This window comes from Hyperolius riggenbachi, chromosome 2 (assembly GCF_040937935.1).
Source record: "Hyperolius riggenbachi isolate aHypRig1 chromosome 2, aHypRig1.pri, whole genome shotgun sequence".
NCBI classification, from domain to species: Eukaryota; Metazoa; Chordata; class Amphibia; order Anura; family Hyperoliidae; genus Hyperolius; species Hyperolius riggenbachi.
The window spans coordinates 272,828,710-272,846,183 of NC_090647.1; the positions used below are offsets into that span (position 1 = coordinate 272,828,710).

Sequence of the window (17,474 nt, forward strand, 5' to 3'; positions counted from 1 at the left end):
TCTAAAACAGGGGTCCCCAACCACCGGGCCGCGGCCCACTGCCGGTCCATTGGCAGTTTACAGCTGGGCCGCGGCGGGTCTGGCATCTCCCCCCCCCCCCCTGTGGCCGCCGCTCGTGTTACCTTGTAAGCTGGCGGCCACTTGATCTATTACATTCCCCCAGGCGCCGCTCTCCTCTTCGTAGCATCTCCTATTACAGCAGTCAGCAGCGAGTCTTGCGGCTGCTGTAAGGAGGGAAGGGAGCAGGGCAGCGGTTCCCATGGTAACGGCGGTGCATATCACCGCTACAGGAAGCCGCTGCCATGCCTCCTTCCCTCCTTCCAGCAGCCGCAAGACACGCTGCTGACTGCTGTAATAGGAGATGCTGCAAAGAGGAGAGCAACGCCTTGGGGCCTCTAATAGAACAAGCGGCCGCCAGCTCATAAGGTAACACGATCGGCGGGGGCGGGGTGGGGCGTTGAGTTGGGGGAGAGGGGGGCAACTACCTACCCATACTAGGGCACTACCTACCCATACTGGGCACTATACTAGATATACTGGGGGCATTACCTTCCCATACTGGGCACTATACTAGCTATACTGGGCACTATGCTAGCTATACTGGAACACTACCTACCCATACTGAGCACTATACTAGCTATACTGGAGCACTACCTACCCATACTGAGCACTATACTAGCTATACTGGGGCACTACCTACCCATACTGGGCACTATACTAGCTATACTGGAACACTACCTACCCATACTGAGCACTATACTGGGGCACTACCTACCCATACTGGGCACTTTACTAGCTATACTGGAGCACTACCTACCCATACTGAGCACTATACTAGCTATACTGGGGGCATTACCTTCCCATACTGGGCACTATACTAGCTATACTGGGCACTATGCTAGCTATACTGGAACACTACCTACCCATACTGAGCACTATACTAGCTATACTGGAGCACTACCTACCCATACTGAGCACTATACTAGCTATACTGGGGCATTACCTACCCATACTGGGCACTATACTAGCTATACTGGAGCACTACCTACCCATACTGAGCACTATACTAGCTATACTGGGGCACTACCTACCCATACTGGGCACTATACTAGCTATACTGGAACACTACCTACCCATACTGAGCACTATACTGGGGCACTACCTACCCATACTGGGCACTATACTAGCTATACTGGGGCACTACCTACCCATACTGAGCACTATACTAGCTATACTGGAGCACTACCTACCCATACTGAGCACTATACTAGCTATACTGGGGCACTACCTACCCATACTGGGCACTATACTAGCTATACTGGAACACTACCTACCCATACTGAGCACTATACTGGGGCGCTACCTACCCATACTGGGCACTATACTAGCTATACTGGGGCACTACCTACCCATACTGAGCACTATACTGGGGCACTACCTACCCATACTGGGCACTATACTAGCTATACTGGAACACTACCTACCCATACTGAGCACTATACTGGGGCGCTACCTACCCATACTGGGCACTATACTAGCTATACTGGGGCACTACCTACCCATACTGAGCACTATACTAGCTATACTGGAGCACTACCTACCCATACTGGGCACTTTACTAGCTATACTGGAGCACTACCTACCCATACTGAGCACTATACTAGCTATACTGGGGCACTACCTACCCATACTGGGCACTATACTAGCTATACTGGGGCACTACCTACCCATACTGGGCACTATACTAGCTATACTGGGGCACTACCTACCCATACTGGGCACTATACTAGCTATACTGGGGCACTGCATACCCATACTGGACACTATACTAGGCACTACACTGGGCACTATACTAGCTATACTGGAACACTACCTGCCCATACTGGGCACTATACTAGCTATACTGGGGCACTACCTACCCATACTGGGCACTATACTAGGGCACTACCTACCCATACTGGGCACTATACTAGCTATACTGGGCACTATCTACCCATACTGGGCACTATACTAGCTATACTGGGCACTGTCTACCTATACTGGGACTATACTAGCTATACTGGTCACTATACTAGCTATACTGGGGCACTATGCTAGCCATACTGGGGCAACTAAACTCCCTATACTGGGTCAACTATGCTAGCTATGCCGCCGCACCCCAGCTCCCCCCCCCCCCTGGAACCCGCTGCGCATGACACTGTCCACTAGGTTGCGCACCCAATACCCACAACCCCACCGCCCTATACTACTTATACTCGGGTCCGCTTATATTCGAGTAAATACGGTACTTTAGATAGTCCCTCATATTAGAAGGATTTGATAGGCTTGTACAATCAAGCTTGTTTCATGGTAGATCAAATAGTTACTGTATTTTACTTGCATTAAATATATGCACAAATCCAGGAGAATCTCTCACTTGAGGTCACCCCTTAGTTAATCCACCTATCAACATGATAACCAGCAGCAATGCCAAGTTGAGCATCATTACAGAAGACTAGACTGAGTAGGACCCCCGCCTTGACTCTGGCATAACACACTAGTCAAAATGATGCTTTTACAAGTTTGCCATTGTGATTGTATCATAAACCTATAGGTAGGTATAAACTAGAAACAGGACTAGAAGTCATGTAAAATTTTACTTAAGATATAATTTAACGATTATATAAGGCCAAATAATTACACATTTAAACTGTTAAACAAGTCAGCTCACTATTATAAAGACCTAAACCACCGTTTGGCACCAGGGCCAGTTCTGGAACAAGGGTTTAGAAGCCTGATTTATACTGTGCCAAATATTTGCTACAGAAATTATGTTGAATCTAGTAGTGAAGAAAGGAAAGATCTTACAGATCTTATTAACCCATATACCATACAGTTTAAATCATTTAAGTTGTTACATCATGAAATGATTGCATATGAAAAATAATAGCTACAGTATAAAACCATAACAGCCCAGGCATTTTACAGGTCCATGTGCTTCCAAGTGACGAACGTTCACCATCCAGAATCCTTGAGATAAACATTGGTGGCAGTCAGGGAGAACCACAGAGACACCGAAGGGCCACTTCAGGAATAGCTCTTTTGCTTTGTGCAGGAATGACTACAGTGAGGTTACACCAGAGCAGGGACACTTTCCAGATGAAGTCCAAGGGAGTGTACAGTTAATCATCCTGCAGGAGTTCCTCTATCTCTTTATCCCAGCCCTCATCTTTTAATTTGTCTGTGCCAGAAACTACTTCATATTCCTGGACCACTTGCTGCAGTTCTTTGATCCAGTCTTCAGATTCCTCTGGAATGTGAAATACAAAGCTTAAAGTATGTTATAAAACAATATTTTAAGCAATTTCAATACAATGCCTGAAACACAACTGGATAATAAACAGCATATGGCAATACTACTGTATAACCATAACTTCCATTCCAGCTTTTCAATATGCCATAATTGGACTGACAGCTATTGGTCCCATACACAAAAGGCTCTCCAGTCAATTCATGTTTGAATGAAGTCAACCAGTAATGACCTGTTCTCTATTAAAGAGAACCATAGAATAATAAAATGAGATACTTACCTAAGAAGAGTGAAGAATCTGGTTCCTGCAGAGGCTTCAAGCATCATCCTGCAATCCACCACTACTGCCCGGGTGCCTCTGGAAGTTCGCTTCACCTTCCTCTTTGTTCACAAGCATGTCTACACTGCTCCTGTGCGAGTATGGCTGCACTGTGCAACTGCGCAGTAGCATGGAGCCGATCGTCTGCATAAAGAGGAGCATGGCTACGATAACAGATTCCTTCTTAAACAAGTATCATTTTTCTATTTTACTTCACCTTGGGTACACTTTAAAAGCCTTCTACAGGTCAGGAGACATTAGGTAATCCATAAGTCAGGAAACAGATCAGACTGTGGTATAACATCACTGCAGGTGTTTTAGAATAGTGCAAAAAAAAGGCTTACCATACTTGCGTGCCCTAGACTCAAACTGCCATAACTCTCTCCATTAATTTATTTAAATGCAGCCCGTCAGTGTTGTTGGCTATTATCTCTATAACCACTAGTGATTTACTAGCTTTCAGTGCTGGCAACACATACCATACTTTAATTTCTATTAGCTAGGTGTGTTGAGGGAAAAATCTGTTCTCTACAGAAAATAATAGTAGCTGTGGGCAAATTGAAGCAGCAAACTCCTGACCAATTCACCAGCAGATGATAAAGTTACATAGCCATCAGCATTTTGATTGGCACCTCATGGCATTGATTTGCTCACAGCCACTTCAATTTTTTTGTTGATTTGAATATTCAGCAAACATTCACCACTATCTACAAATACTTTCCCAAGAGCAATCTGCAGCTACAGACTTGTACAGTAACCAATTACTACAGTGACTTTATAGCTACCTACATTCATTTAAAGTGTACCTGAGTTGAACCTCGGGTACAAATACACAGAGGTGCCTGGCTCTTCTACTGACCACATATGCTATTGCTCTGTTATTGCCTGATGAAGCGGGATCAAACCTGCGAAACGCATTGCATATTTGGAGTTCATAAATAAAATATATTGACTGTCTTTACTACAGTCATTGTGTGTCTACTTGGAGGAGGAAAGTCCACCACTACTTCCTCTATTTACCAAGAATTTGGTTTTTAAGCTCATTTAGTTTCCTTTTATCCTTTTGGCGCCTCTGTTCTCCTGCATAATTCATTTTAAAGTGTACCTGAAACGAACCTCAGGTACAAATACACATACTTACCCAAGAAGAGGGAAGCCTCTGCATCCTATAGAACAGAGTTACCCAACCCTGTCCTCCAAGCCCACCAACAGTACATGTTTTGCAGAAAACCACAAACATGCACAGGTGAGGTAATTAGTGTCTCAGCAGAGCCGATTAACTACCTCTGTGGATTTATACAAAACATGTACTGTTGGTGGGCCTTGAGGACAGGGTTGGGAACACTGCTTAGAGGCTTCTCACATTGTCCTCCAGTGTAGAGCGCAGCCTCAAACCCAACACCCCCTCCTTCCCCAGAGAATTCTGACTAGTGCTTGTCAAAATGAACGTTGGCATCACGCTCCTCTTCAGACGCAAGAAGGGCCGAACTGTGTCAGTGTGCGCATGGCTGTCATCTGCATAGTAAGCCGGAGCCACATGAGCGGCTCCATGCTATTGTGCAAGTACGCTCGTGTGGGTGCACCTAGGCCACACTTGTGCCAGGGACCGGGACCCCGAAGTTTTGGAGGGTCTGAGTGTGCAACATAGGAAACCTCTGTCTGGAGGATGCTGAGGCTTCCCTCTCACAGAGACACTGAAGTCTCTTAAAAATCATAGTTACATAGTTAGTTATTTGGGTTGAAAAAAAAAGACATACGTCTATCGAGTTCAATCAGAGAACAAAGTACACCAGCCTGCTCCCTCACATATCCCTGTTGATCCAGAGGAAGGTGAAAAACCCTTACAAGGCATGGTCCAATTAGCCCCAAAAGGGAAAAAAAATTACTTCCCAACTCCAGATGGCAATCAGATGAAATCCCTGAATCAACATTATTGTGCATTACCTATAATTGTAGCCATGATGTCTTTCAATGCAAGGAAAGCATCGAAGCCCCCTTTAAATGCAGGTATAGAGTTTGCCATAACTACTTCCTGTGGCAATGCATTCCACATCTTAATCACTCCTACTGTAAAGAACCCTTTCCTAAATAAATGGCTAAAACGTTTTTCCTTCATGCACAGATCATGTCCTCTAGTCCTTTGAGAAGGCCTAGGAACAAAAAGCTCATCCGCCAAGATTTTATATTGGCCTCTGATGTATTTATACATGTTAATTAGATCCCCTCTAAGGCGTCTTTTCTTTAGACTAAATAAACCCATTTATCTAACCTTTTTTGGTAAGCGAGACCTTCCATGCCACGTATCAATTTTGTTGCTCGTCTCTGCACCTGCTCTAAAGCTGTAATATCTTTCCTGTAATGTGGTGCCCAGAACTGAATTCCATATTCCAGATGTGGCCTTACTAGAGAGTTAAACAGGGGCAATATTATGCTAGCATCTCAAGTTTTTATTTCCCTTTTAATGCATCCCAAAATTTTGTTAGCTTTAGCTGCAGCAGCTTGGCATGGAGTACGATTATTTAACTTGTTGTCGATGAGTACTCCCAAGTCCTTCTCAAAGTTTGATGTCCCTAACTGTATCCCATTTATTATTTTCTATGGTGCTAGACCATTGGTACGCCCAAAATGCATGACTTTACATTTTTCAACATTGAATTTCATCTGCCATTTATGTGCCCATATAGCCATCCTATCCAGATCCTGTTGCAGTATGTCCCTATCTTCCTGAGAGTTGATGATTCTGCCCAATTTTGTATCATCTGCAAAAATAGCCACATTGCTTACTACTGCATCTACTAGGTCATTAATAAATAAAAATTGAAGAGCACTGGACCCAGTACCGACCCCTGTGGGACCCCACTGCTAACAATCACCCATTTTGAGTATGATCCATTGACCACAACTCTTTGTCCATTAGCCAGTTCCCTATCCATGCACACATGCACACAGACTCTTCCCCAGTCCTTGCATCCTCAACTTTTGCACCAGACTTGTGTGGAACAGTGTCGAAGGCCTTTGCAAAGTCCAAGTATATCACATCTACAGCATTCCCTATATCCACATTAATGTTCACTACCTCATAAAAGCTGAGCATGTTAGTCAAACAGGACCTGGCTTTAGTAAACCCATGTTGATGCAGAGAAATAAGATTATTTTCTACTATGAAGTCATGTATAGTATCTCTTAGTAACCCCTCAAATAGTTTGCATACAACTTATGTTAAGCTTACAGGTCTATAATTTCCTGGATCTGATTTTTTGCCCTTCTTAAATAATGGGAAAACGTAGGCTGTATGCCAATCCACTGGGACTCTGCCAGTTAAAAGAGAGTCACAAAAGATAAGATAAAGGGGTTTATCTATAACTGAACTTAATTCCCTTAGGACCTGAGGATGCATGCCATCCGGGCCAGGTGCTTTGTCTATTTTTAATTTATTTAGTCTTGCCTTCACTTCTTCCTGCGTTAAGTATTTAATATTAGTTGGAAGAATGAGACTCTTCTGCATCTGTAATTTGCAACAGTGATGTTTCCCTTGTGAAGACAGAAGCAAATAAAGCATTTAATAACTCTGCCTTACCTTGGTCATCCACCATTAAGTTCCCACCCTCATCCATTAGGAGTCCAATACAGTCAACCTTTCTTTTTTTTTTTTTTTTTAGAGTTGATGTACTTGTAAAACTTCTTTGGGCTAGATTTGATATCCCTAGCGATTTAATTTTCAGCTTCAATCTTTGCCAGCCTAATTTCTTTTTTTTACAATTTTTATTGCACTCCTTATAATTGTTTAATGCAGCCTCAGTCCCCTCCTGTTTTAGGACCTTATAGGCATTCTTTTTCCTCTTCATTTTATCTCTAACCTTTCTATTCATCCATAGAGGCCTTTTTTATTCCTAGACATTTTGTTTCCATATGGGATATACATACTACAATATTGATTGAGCATAAGTTTAAAAGCTTGCCATTTCCCTTCAGTGTCCTCCTTTTGTAGTACATTATCCCAGTTCACCAAACGTAGTGCCTGACTGAGTTGATTGAACTTTGCTTTTCTAAAATTCATAGTTTTAGTGGTCCCGCTGGCCCGCGGCCTATCTGTCACCAGATCAAACGTTATGTTGTGATCACTATTTCCCAAATGTTCTTGAACCTGCACATTTGATACATTGTCTGGTCTATTAGAAATTATCAAATCCAGTAATGCATTCTCCCTAGTTGGTTTCGTTACCATTTGAGTCAAGTAATTGTCCTGTAGTGCTGCCAGAAATCTGCTGCTTTTACCAGAATGGGTAGCCTCAATACTCCAGTCAATGTCTGGAAAGTTGAAGTCACCCATAACTATGACCACATTTTTACTTGCAGCTTTTTCAATCTGTTGTAGTAATTGCAGTTCTGCAGCTTCATGAATATGTGGTGGCCTGTAGCATCTCCCAATAAGCAATTGGCAACCTTTATTTCCACCATGAATTTTTTACCAAAACGGACACCACATCTTCACAATCTTACTCCATCTCATCGTTCAGGACAGCTGTAAAAAGAATTTCTTAAAGAGGCAACCCCTCCATATTTTTTCCCTGTTCTATCCTTCCTAACCACATTGTATCCCTCTAAATTCGCTATCCAGTCATGGCTTTCATCCATCCATGTCTCGGTTATTCCCACAATGTCATAGCCTTTGTCATTCAGAATGAACTCTAGTTCGTCTATTTTATTTGCAAGGCTCCGAGCATTGGTTACCATGCACTTTATGTTTTTTACCACCACATTTTCCAATCTTGGTTGCATAAAATGGGCTACTTGAAGTTTTTACCAACCTTCTTACTCTTTACACTGTCCCCACCCCCCCTTCTCCACCCCCCATAATGTTAGGTTCCCACTGTCTTTTTACCTCATCTTGTCTACATATCGAGACTTTACCCTCCCACCTCTCCCCAGATCCTAGTTTAAAATCTCCTCCAACTGTTTAGCCATCTTCTCCCCCAATGCCGCTGCACCCTCCCCATTAAGGTGCAGCCCATCCCAGCTGTAGAACCTGTAGCCAACTGCAAAGTCTGCCCAGTTCTCCAGGAACCCAAACCCCTCCTTCCTACACCAATTTCTCAGCCACTTATTTAACTCCCTAAGCTCCCTCTCTCTCTCAGATGTAGCACATGGCACTGGCAGTATTTCAGAAAACACCACCTTGGAGGTCCTTGCTTTAAGTTTATCTCCAAGTACCTGAAAATAATTTTTGAGGACCTTCCATCTCCCACCAACTTTGTCATTGGTGCCAATGTGTACCATGACAGCCGGGTCTTCTCCAGCCCCACCCAATAATCTGTCAATTCTTTCCGCTACATGCCGAACCCGAGCACCCAGGAGGCAACAGACTGTACGGCATTCACGGTTTCTTCAACAGATTACCCTGTGTGCCTAATAATTGAATCCCCTACCACCAGTATCTGTCTAGCCTTAGCTGCACTCCTATTCCCTTCCTCGTTGCAGCAAACAAGCATACTTATTAGGGAGGGACAACTCGGGACTAGCCTCCATGCCACTTTTTCCCCTAACCCTTCTGTGACCCAACTAGCGGCTACCTCTGCTTCTTGCTCCGACTGTACTCCACCCACCTCATCTTCATATGTTCCCTCCAGTGTCTGGATCATGAGATCCAAGCTCTTCTCCATGTTGTGTATGTGTCTCAGTGTTGCAAGATGCTCATTTAGCTCTGTGACTTTAGCCTCTAATTAAGCAACACACACACACACAGGGCAACAGTAAACACCCTCAATCTGCTGATCAAGGCATGCATACACGTTGCAGGATGTACACTGTACTGCATTGTCCAACATGGTGACTATTTTGTGGGGAAAAAATCACTTCAAGTAAACGGTGGTGGTAAAAGATGAAACGGGAGAGTGAGTGAAGCGGGGGTGGAGGAGAGGGAGAGAAGCTGGGGAGTGAGTGAAGCTGGGGTGGAGGTAAGGGAGTGAAGCAGAGGGAGTGAAGCTGGGGTGGAGTCCTCAAAACTCTAAGACTACACCACAATGTGCCTAGCACATTCTAACCAATGCAAAAAAAACGCAATATTGGTTCAAGGGATTTTTTTGTTTGTTTGGGTTTTTTTTTTAGTCCTCACCTGCTGCTTAAAGAGGAACTGAACTCTAAATACCTAAACAGACCAAAAGAATCCTATTTAACCACTTTACCCCCGCCCGTACGAATTTTTCCGTCCCTTTTTCCATCCTTTAACCCCCAGGGACGGAGAAATCCGTACTTTCCGCGCTCCCGCCGCTGCCCGCACTCCCGCTCGTAAACACCCCGCCGGCCGCTCGTAAGCACGCCGCCGCCCGCTTGCCCGGAGATCATTGAACGGGAAAATCCATTCCCGTTCGTTAATCTAAGCCCCGCAATGATCCGCTGCTCTCCGATGAGCAGCGCGATCATTGCGAAAAAGAGACCACGTTACCAGCCTCCTTGTACTTCCTCCAAGCCTCCTGAAGGACGCTTGGAGGTCGCATTAAACAAAAAGTTACTGTTGCCATCTTGTGGCCAAATAGTAAAACTACACCCTAAACATTTTTCCACATACAAATGAATCACTTATACACAAAAAATTAACTCATTACCTCCCACACTCCCCATTTTTTTTTTTTTGTAATTAAAATAAAAAATTTACAATTAAAAAAAAACAAATAGTTACCTTAGGGACTGAATTTTTTAAATATTTATGTCAGGAGGGTACAACACTGTTACTTTATAAACTATGGGCTTGTAATTAGGGATGGACGCAAAACTGAAAAAAAAATGCACCTTTATTTCCAAATAAAATATTGGCGCCAAACATTGTGATAGGGACATAATTTAAACGGTTTTATAACCGGGACAAAAGGGAAAATAAATTTCATGGGTTTTAATTACAGTAGCGTGCATTATTTAAAAACTATAATGGCCGAAAACTGAAAAATAATTTTTCCCACATTTTTCCTATTTTCCCATTAAAAACACATTTAGAATAAAATAATTCTTGGCATAATGTCCCACCTAAAGAAAGCCTAATTGGTGACGGAAAAAACAAGATATAGTTCAATTCATTGTGATAAGTAATGATAAAGTTATAGACGAATGAATGGAAGGAGCGCTGAAAGGTGAAAATTGCTCTGGTGCTCAGGGGGTAAAACCCCTCAGTGGTGAAGTGGTTAAAAATGATAGGCAAAAAGAGAACAACATGTAATTTAAAAAAAATGTAAATAAAATGTATAACATAAATCATTTACTAAGCCTGTCCCATCTGTGAGGTTGCATGCCGCGGCACTGTCTGGCAGGCTCCCAGAGATCAGTGGGAGAACTTGTATGTCGGGAAATTCTGCCTACTGCTCGCGAGAGTTCCTGTGGGCATGTTGTTTACATTCTGCGTCATCAGGTGGCGCCCCTGAGACACATGAAGAATGCTAACAGTAGAAATATGCAGGCTAGAGAGAGCAGACAGCGGAGGAGAAAGGGGAGCAGAAGAGTGAAGGGAAGATCTCCGTGGAGAGAAGAATAAGGGATAGCAGAGCTGCAGAGTAGACAGTGGATGTAGCAGAGAAAGACGAGCAGACAGTGGACTGAGGCTAGAGAAACAAGCAGAGGAGTGGAGACAGACCTGCACATCTGAGAGAACAGGAGAGCCCCCCCCCCCCCCCCCCCCCAGCTAGGATTGCCACCGGGCCAGTATCTCAGAGGCACACAAGGAAAAGGATTTGAAAAGCCTCTGCCTGTAAAATGTTTTTACCGGCAATGTATCTGCCCGGTAAATTGGACTGTTCCCCGAGAGCAGAGGGGGAGATGCCAGGTCTGTTACTGTAATACTTTTAGTAACTTAGATGAGGCTACAGCCTGTTCTACCCCTCCCTCCTGAGAGATGCACATAGCTCCCTGCCTTCCTGGACTGTGGAGCTGATAAGCTAAACACTTCACTGTGGAGAGGAATGTCCAACCCCCCCTCCTTCTCCCCAAGATGGTCAGAGAGAAGGAGAGACACAGATACTTGGAGCTGCAGCTGTGACAGAAGGTGCTACTTCGGTAGGAAAGGTGCTGACTGTGTTTGTATGGTTGCAGTGTGTGTATATGTCTGGCATTTGTGTGTGGTGATGTATGGAGTGTGTGTGTGTGTGTGTGTGTGTGTGTGTGTGTGTGTGTGTGTGTGTGTGTGTGTGTGTGTGTGTGTGTGTGTGTGTGTGTGTGTGTGTGTGTGTGTGTGTGTGTGTGTGTGTGTGTGTGTGTGTGTGTGTGTGTGTGTGTGTGTGTGTGTGTGTGTGTGTGTGTGTGTGTGTGTGTGTTCTATGTGTGTATACAAAGCATGTGTGTATGTATATAGTGTGTTTGTGATGTGATCTGCATGTGTATATACAGAGCAGGTGTGTATGTATATAGAGCATGTGTGTATGTATATAGAGTATCTATACCCTCCCCCCACCCGCCCCTGTTCCCTGACAGACCTGAACCCCCTTCTCTTAACTGTTTAAGGCTCCCTGCACACTGCAAATCCGTTTTCCGACTCCGATTTCAGTTTCCGATTTTCAATTCCGATTTTCCCTGAATACATTCAACAGAAAAACGGATCAAAAAATGCAGTGTGCTGTAAAGATTAAAAATCGGAATCGGATGTAAAAACCGATTAAAAATCGGAATCGGAAACGCATGCAGCGTGCAAGTGGCCTAAAGGAGTACTGTACGGGGCGAAGGGGAAAAAAAAAAAAAAAAAAAAAAAAGATGAACTTACCCGGGGCTTCTTATGGTCCCCCGCAGATGTCCTGTGCCCGCGCAGCCACTGAACGATGCTCCGGTCTCTTACGGCGGTTCACTTCGCAAGCGCAGTATGTTCAGCGCAGATCGAACCCTGAGAAGTCAGCGGGAATGACGAAAAGGCGCAGTGGTTCTGCGACTTTAAAGTCGCAAATTCCGGAAGTAACCGGCAGGGGGACTGGAGCATTGGCAGATTTACCTGCCAGATCAATTATTTCCAACATGTCTGATCTGAAGATTGATTTTTGAATCAAATTTAGATCGATTGATTCTCCATTTTTTTTAATGCTATTTTTTTCAACCGTTTTTTTTTTAATCAATTTTCATAGAATTGAACAAAAATGGATTGAAAAAAAGAGATTGAAAAATCAATAGAAATTTGGACCTGTTGGAAATAATCGATCTGGCAGGTAAATCTGCCAGAAAAATTATATGGTGTGTACCTAGCTGTTTAGCTATTAGTATCATCTCAACAAAATAAATAAATAAAAAAAACTCTGCCAGCAGAGAAATGACAGGCTGGGCAGACTTCACATACACAGGGCAGCCAGATGACATCACTGTAACTGTACACTAGCACAGGCTAATTTGCATACTGCACAGTGATTGGAGAAAGGAGCTGCTTGAGGAAAGAGGGGCTGAAGCTGGATGACACTGTAAACTTGCCAACCAACATATGGCTGCACACACTGCACTAGAATGCAGTAACGGAAATAAGGACATCTGACAGGTATATTACAGCAAACATATATTTTTATTTATTTAAGCAGTATTAAGCAACACATCAGAGATTTTTACAGTATCACATTTTAAGGTCAGTTCCACTTTAAAGTACTGCCTTTCCCTTTGTGCCTGTATTGTAACGCCTGTTTTTAACGCCTATGCCACTTGTGTCGAAGCCACTTAGTGAGCAAGCCACAGACTGAGCAAGCTCAGGTACTAAAGCTATCCAATTATCTCCTATTACAGCTAATCCCTCCCCCTAGCTAATTGCCTGTCTGCTAAGCAAACTGGAGGGAAAAGAAAAAAAATATACGTTTAAAAGTGACACTTGCTGCTCTAGATATCAGATGAACCACAATACACAATCCACCAGATATCACAACAGCAAAAACACAAGTTACAAACACAATTTACAAACAACAGCAGTGCGCACAGTTCCCAGCAGTGAAGTGAAATCAGCCCTCCACCATAGTAAGGCCCGTTCACACCTGAGCGTTTTGCCAGTGATTTCGGCAAAACGCTTAAGCGCTAGCGCTTTTTTAAGCGCTAGTGCAATAGAAACCTATGGGCCCGTTCTCACTTGGGTGATTTGCTTTAATCGCCTGCAATTAACGCAAATCGCTCAAAAAAAAAATTATTTGTATCCTGCACCATTTTCAGGCGATTTTCCAGCGATCGCATTTAGTGCTACAGAAACGCTAATCGCGATCACGGAAAATTGCCCCAAGTGTGAATGGCGATTTTTGTCATTAATCGCCAAAAATCGCCAGAGCAAAACGTTAGCAAAATCGCTAGCGTTTTGCAAGTGTGAATGGGGCCTTAGGGCTTCGGCCTACACTTCTGTTTAATTTATCACCTGTGTTACAGCTAATCCCTCCCCCTAGCTAATTGCATGTCTGCTAAGCAAACTGGAGGGAAAAGAAAAAAATATAAGTTTAAAAAGTGACACTTGCTGCTCTAGATATCAGATGAACCGAAATACACAATCCACCAGACATCACAAATCATCTTTTTATTATAAAACCCTGTGTAATATGATAGCCCTACCTAAACCACCGCATCCCCGCTGCTGAAATCTATCTAAATCCCCCCTAACTCCCCCCTCCCTCTCCCCCGCAAAATCCACGACTTTCTTGGTCGTGGATTTTGCTGCCCTCTACTCTTCCGTGTGAGGCAGAGCTATGATCTGCAGCCCTGCCTCACATGCGTCTGTCAGCAGCGGATCTCCACCTCTCCCCCGCCCCTCTCAGTGAAGTAAGACTGAGATGGGCGGGGGAGAGGCGGCGATCTGGGCTGACAGACGCGCTGAGAGGCAGAGCTGCGGCTCATAGCTCTGCCTCTCACGGAAGAAATTCCCGGATTGCCCCCCGGGGAGTTTGGGGGGGGCAACTTAGTTAGGTTAGAGCGGCGGGAATGCGGCGGTTTAGGCAGGGCTGTCATATTACACAGGATTTTATTATAAAAAGATGATTTTTTTTAGAGACTTTAGAGTCTCTTTAAGTATTTGATTTAGTGCTCTGAAACTGATAAAAGTATCGGCTACTTATCACCATTTTTACTTGGATTTACTAATTTCTTAAACTGAGCAGAACCGTCAGATTATTCTGGTAACAAATTAAAATGGATTACCTTCTGCTTTTTCCAGTTCATCTTTTTTGTCCAACACCAACTGCTCCATTTCTTTCCTTAGATCTTCTTGGTTTATGTTGCAGGAATCAAATGCTTCACTCACAAACTCAGATACTTCTGGGCTGGTAGAAATCTCCTCATCTTCCTAGGAATGGAAAAACAGCAATTTATCCTGCTCCACTTCTGTATGTCCAGGTCACTTGCCCTCCACTGCAGAGGTAAAGTCTGTGGGGAATGCCAGTCCAACCTACTCCTAATGATGGCAGCGAGCAGTGTAAATGGGTAGCAATCTTGTCAATTACCCCTGCCCTCCATACTTTACCAAAATGCCAGCAACTGGAAGGGGACTGACTGACAGTACCATTTTAAAAATAAAATGATTAAAAAACAAGAAGCACTGTTGAGAATTATCTAAGACTAAAATTATACTTAAAAAAAAACAAAAAACAAAAAAACACATTTTTAAAAAAAATTGTATAAATATGAATCTCAACTTTATGCAATTATTTGTTGGTAATGCAAGGGAATAGGTGTTTTGGTACCAAAAGAAAGTGTTTGGGCGCATTCAAACTATGGCGATTAGCGGGCGATGCCCGCTAATCACCGAAGTGCTAGCGCTTTTTAAAGCGCAATTGTAACCCTATGGCTGTGATCTCACTGCCGCGATTGCGGGCGTTTCGCAATTAACAGCAATCGCAAAACAAGTTATTTGCAGCATTTTCTTGCGATTCTTGAGCGATCGCAATACAGTGCTTATAAAAGCGATGATTGCGATTGCATTGAATCGCGAGAGTGTAGTGATTTTACTGCGCTAATCGCGGTAAAAATCTCCCACCCAAAATGGAAGCGTTGAGTGCTACCGTTTTGCACTTTTTAAGTGTGAATGGGCCCTAACGCACATCACTGAGTCCTGAGAGAAGAACTTGTTAGGGTCTATTTCCACTAGTAATACTGAGTGTTCTGCATCCAAATTTGCATTTGCGAATTGAATGACCTATACAATTGTGCATTTTTAATGCAAATTTTCGCATACAATTTTTAATCTCCACAGCAACATTATGCCTGGTACACCATGCAATTAGTGGTGAGCTATACAGTTTGTAAACATATTTACGATTACAACTTGCTGGTTGCGGCTCGGAGGGGGTTTAACTTACCTATGTCACCACCTATAGCCAATTTGCTCCACGTCACATTCACTTGCTTTCCACAACATTCCCACGCCTCCTCAATCCCCGGAAGGAGGAAGCATGGGTTTGAGAGGTAAAATGTGAGTGCACATCGGCTATAGGGGGGGGGGGGGGGGGGGGGGCGGACAAGGGTAAGTTAGCTCCCCACTCTGCCACAGCCAGCAAGTTGTAATCATAATTTTGATTACGAATGGCGGAGCTATGCATAGCTCACCACTACATGCAATTTCCAACTGGTCCGATCAGGTTACCGTTCAATTTTGTACAGAAGTGATCGTAAAAACTATAGAAAATCTGATCGGATCTGTCAGAGATTATTGATTCAACAGGAAAGGATCAGCGTGTTAGATTGGAAAACTGATGTGAAAATTTGCATTGAAAACGTGAAAATTCACATTTGCACACGGGACCATTTACTTTCATTATTTGTGAATCGCACGTGGGGCAGTGAGTGGTGCAGAAATCTGCAGCATGCAGACCACATTTTTTTCTGCATCTACATTTGGAAAAACCGCTTTCAATGGAAACGCTTTCAATCAACTGCATTGATTTCATTGTTAAAGCGCAAATTCGTACTGCGGCTTCGCACTCAATGGGAAAGGGACTTAAATCACAGCAATCATGTACTTTGGAGAGAGAAGACTGGCTGCTATCCTAAAGGCCTCTTTTCCACGGACTGTTGATAGGCAGTGAAATGCCTCTCAAGCTCTCACAACTGCTCACTGCTGCCTGGTAACTGTTTGCTGAGCACACAGGTCAACAGTCCGTGGAAAAGAGGCCTACGAGCTACAGAACCCATCTGCAGATGTGGCTGGTAGCCTGTTCCTTAGCTGATAGAGAGTACTGGCACTGCGTCAATACAGCACAGTAGAAGAAAATGGCCATCCGTGTGCTGCATAGTAGTAGTGTTTAACCACTTGTCGACCGCCCCCAGCGGCGGCAAAGACTGGGCCTAAACGACCGCAATACGCCCATCGGCGGAGGCGGCGGCAGGCGTGGTTATGCGGCGATCGCGTCATTCGTGACGCGATCAGCTGCTGGCGATTGGCTCCGCCCCCCCCTCGCGCTGTAACCCGCCGGCCGTTCGGAAGCGCCGGCGGGTTACTAGCACCCGGATCGCCGCACGTACAGTGTATAATAGGCTTTGTAATGTATACAAAGCCTATTATACTGGCTGCCTCCTGCCCTGGTGGTCCCAGTGTCCGAGGGACCACCAGGGCAGGCAGCAGCCAGCCTAGTCTGCACCCAAGCACACTGATTTCCCCCCCCCCCTGCCCCCTGATCGCACACAGCACCCCTCAGACCCCCCCCTGCCCACCCCCCAGACCACTGTTTGCACCCAATCACCCCCTGTCACTATCTGTCAATGCTATTTTTTTTAACCCTAAACTGCCCCCTGCTCCCTTCTGATCACCCACCCCACCCCTCAGATTCACCCCAGACCCCCCCCCTCCTGTGTACTGTATGCATCTATCCCCCCTGACCACTTGCCAATCACCTGTCAATCACCCATCAATCACCCCCTGTCACTGCCACCCATAAATCAGCCCCTTGCGGGCAATCT

General features: G+C 44.4%; 1 protein-coding gene across 1 annotated transcript in view; it reads right to left on the reverse strand.

Annotated features, from left to right (window-relative positions):
- Positions 1-2,617: 2,617 nt before the first annotated feature.
- Positions 2,618-17,474, reverse strand: part of SYAP1 (synapse associated protein 1) — a 45,153-nt gene continuing 30,296 nt past the window's right edge. Inside the window, exons 8-9 of the mRNA XM_068265376.1 lie at positions 14,721-14,865; positions 2,618-3,289 (exon numbers count right to left, since the gene is read on the reverse strand). Of these exons, the coding sequence (XP_068121477.1) occupies positions 3,162-3,289; positions 14,721-14,865 (273 nt within the window). The 3' untranslated portion in view covers positions 2,618-3,161. The remainder of the gene's footprint in view (positions 3,290-14,720; positions 14,866-17,474) is intronic.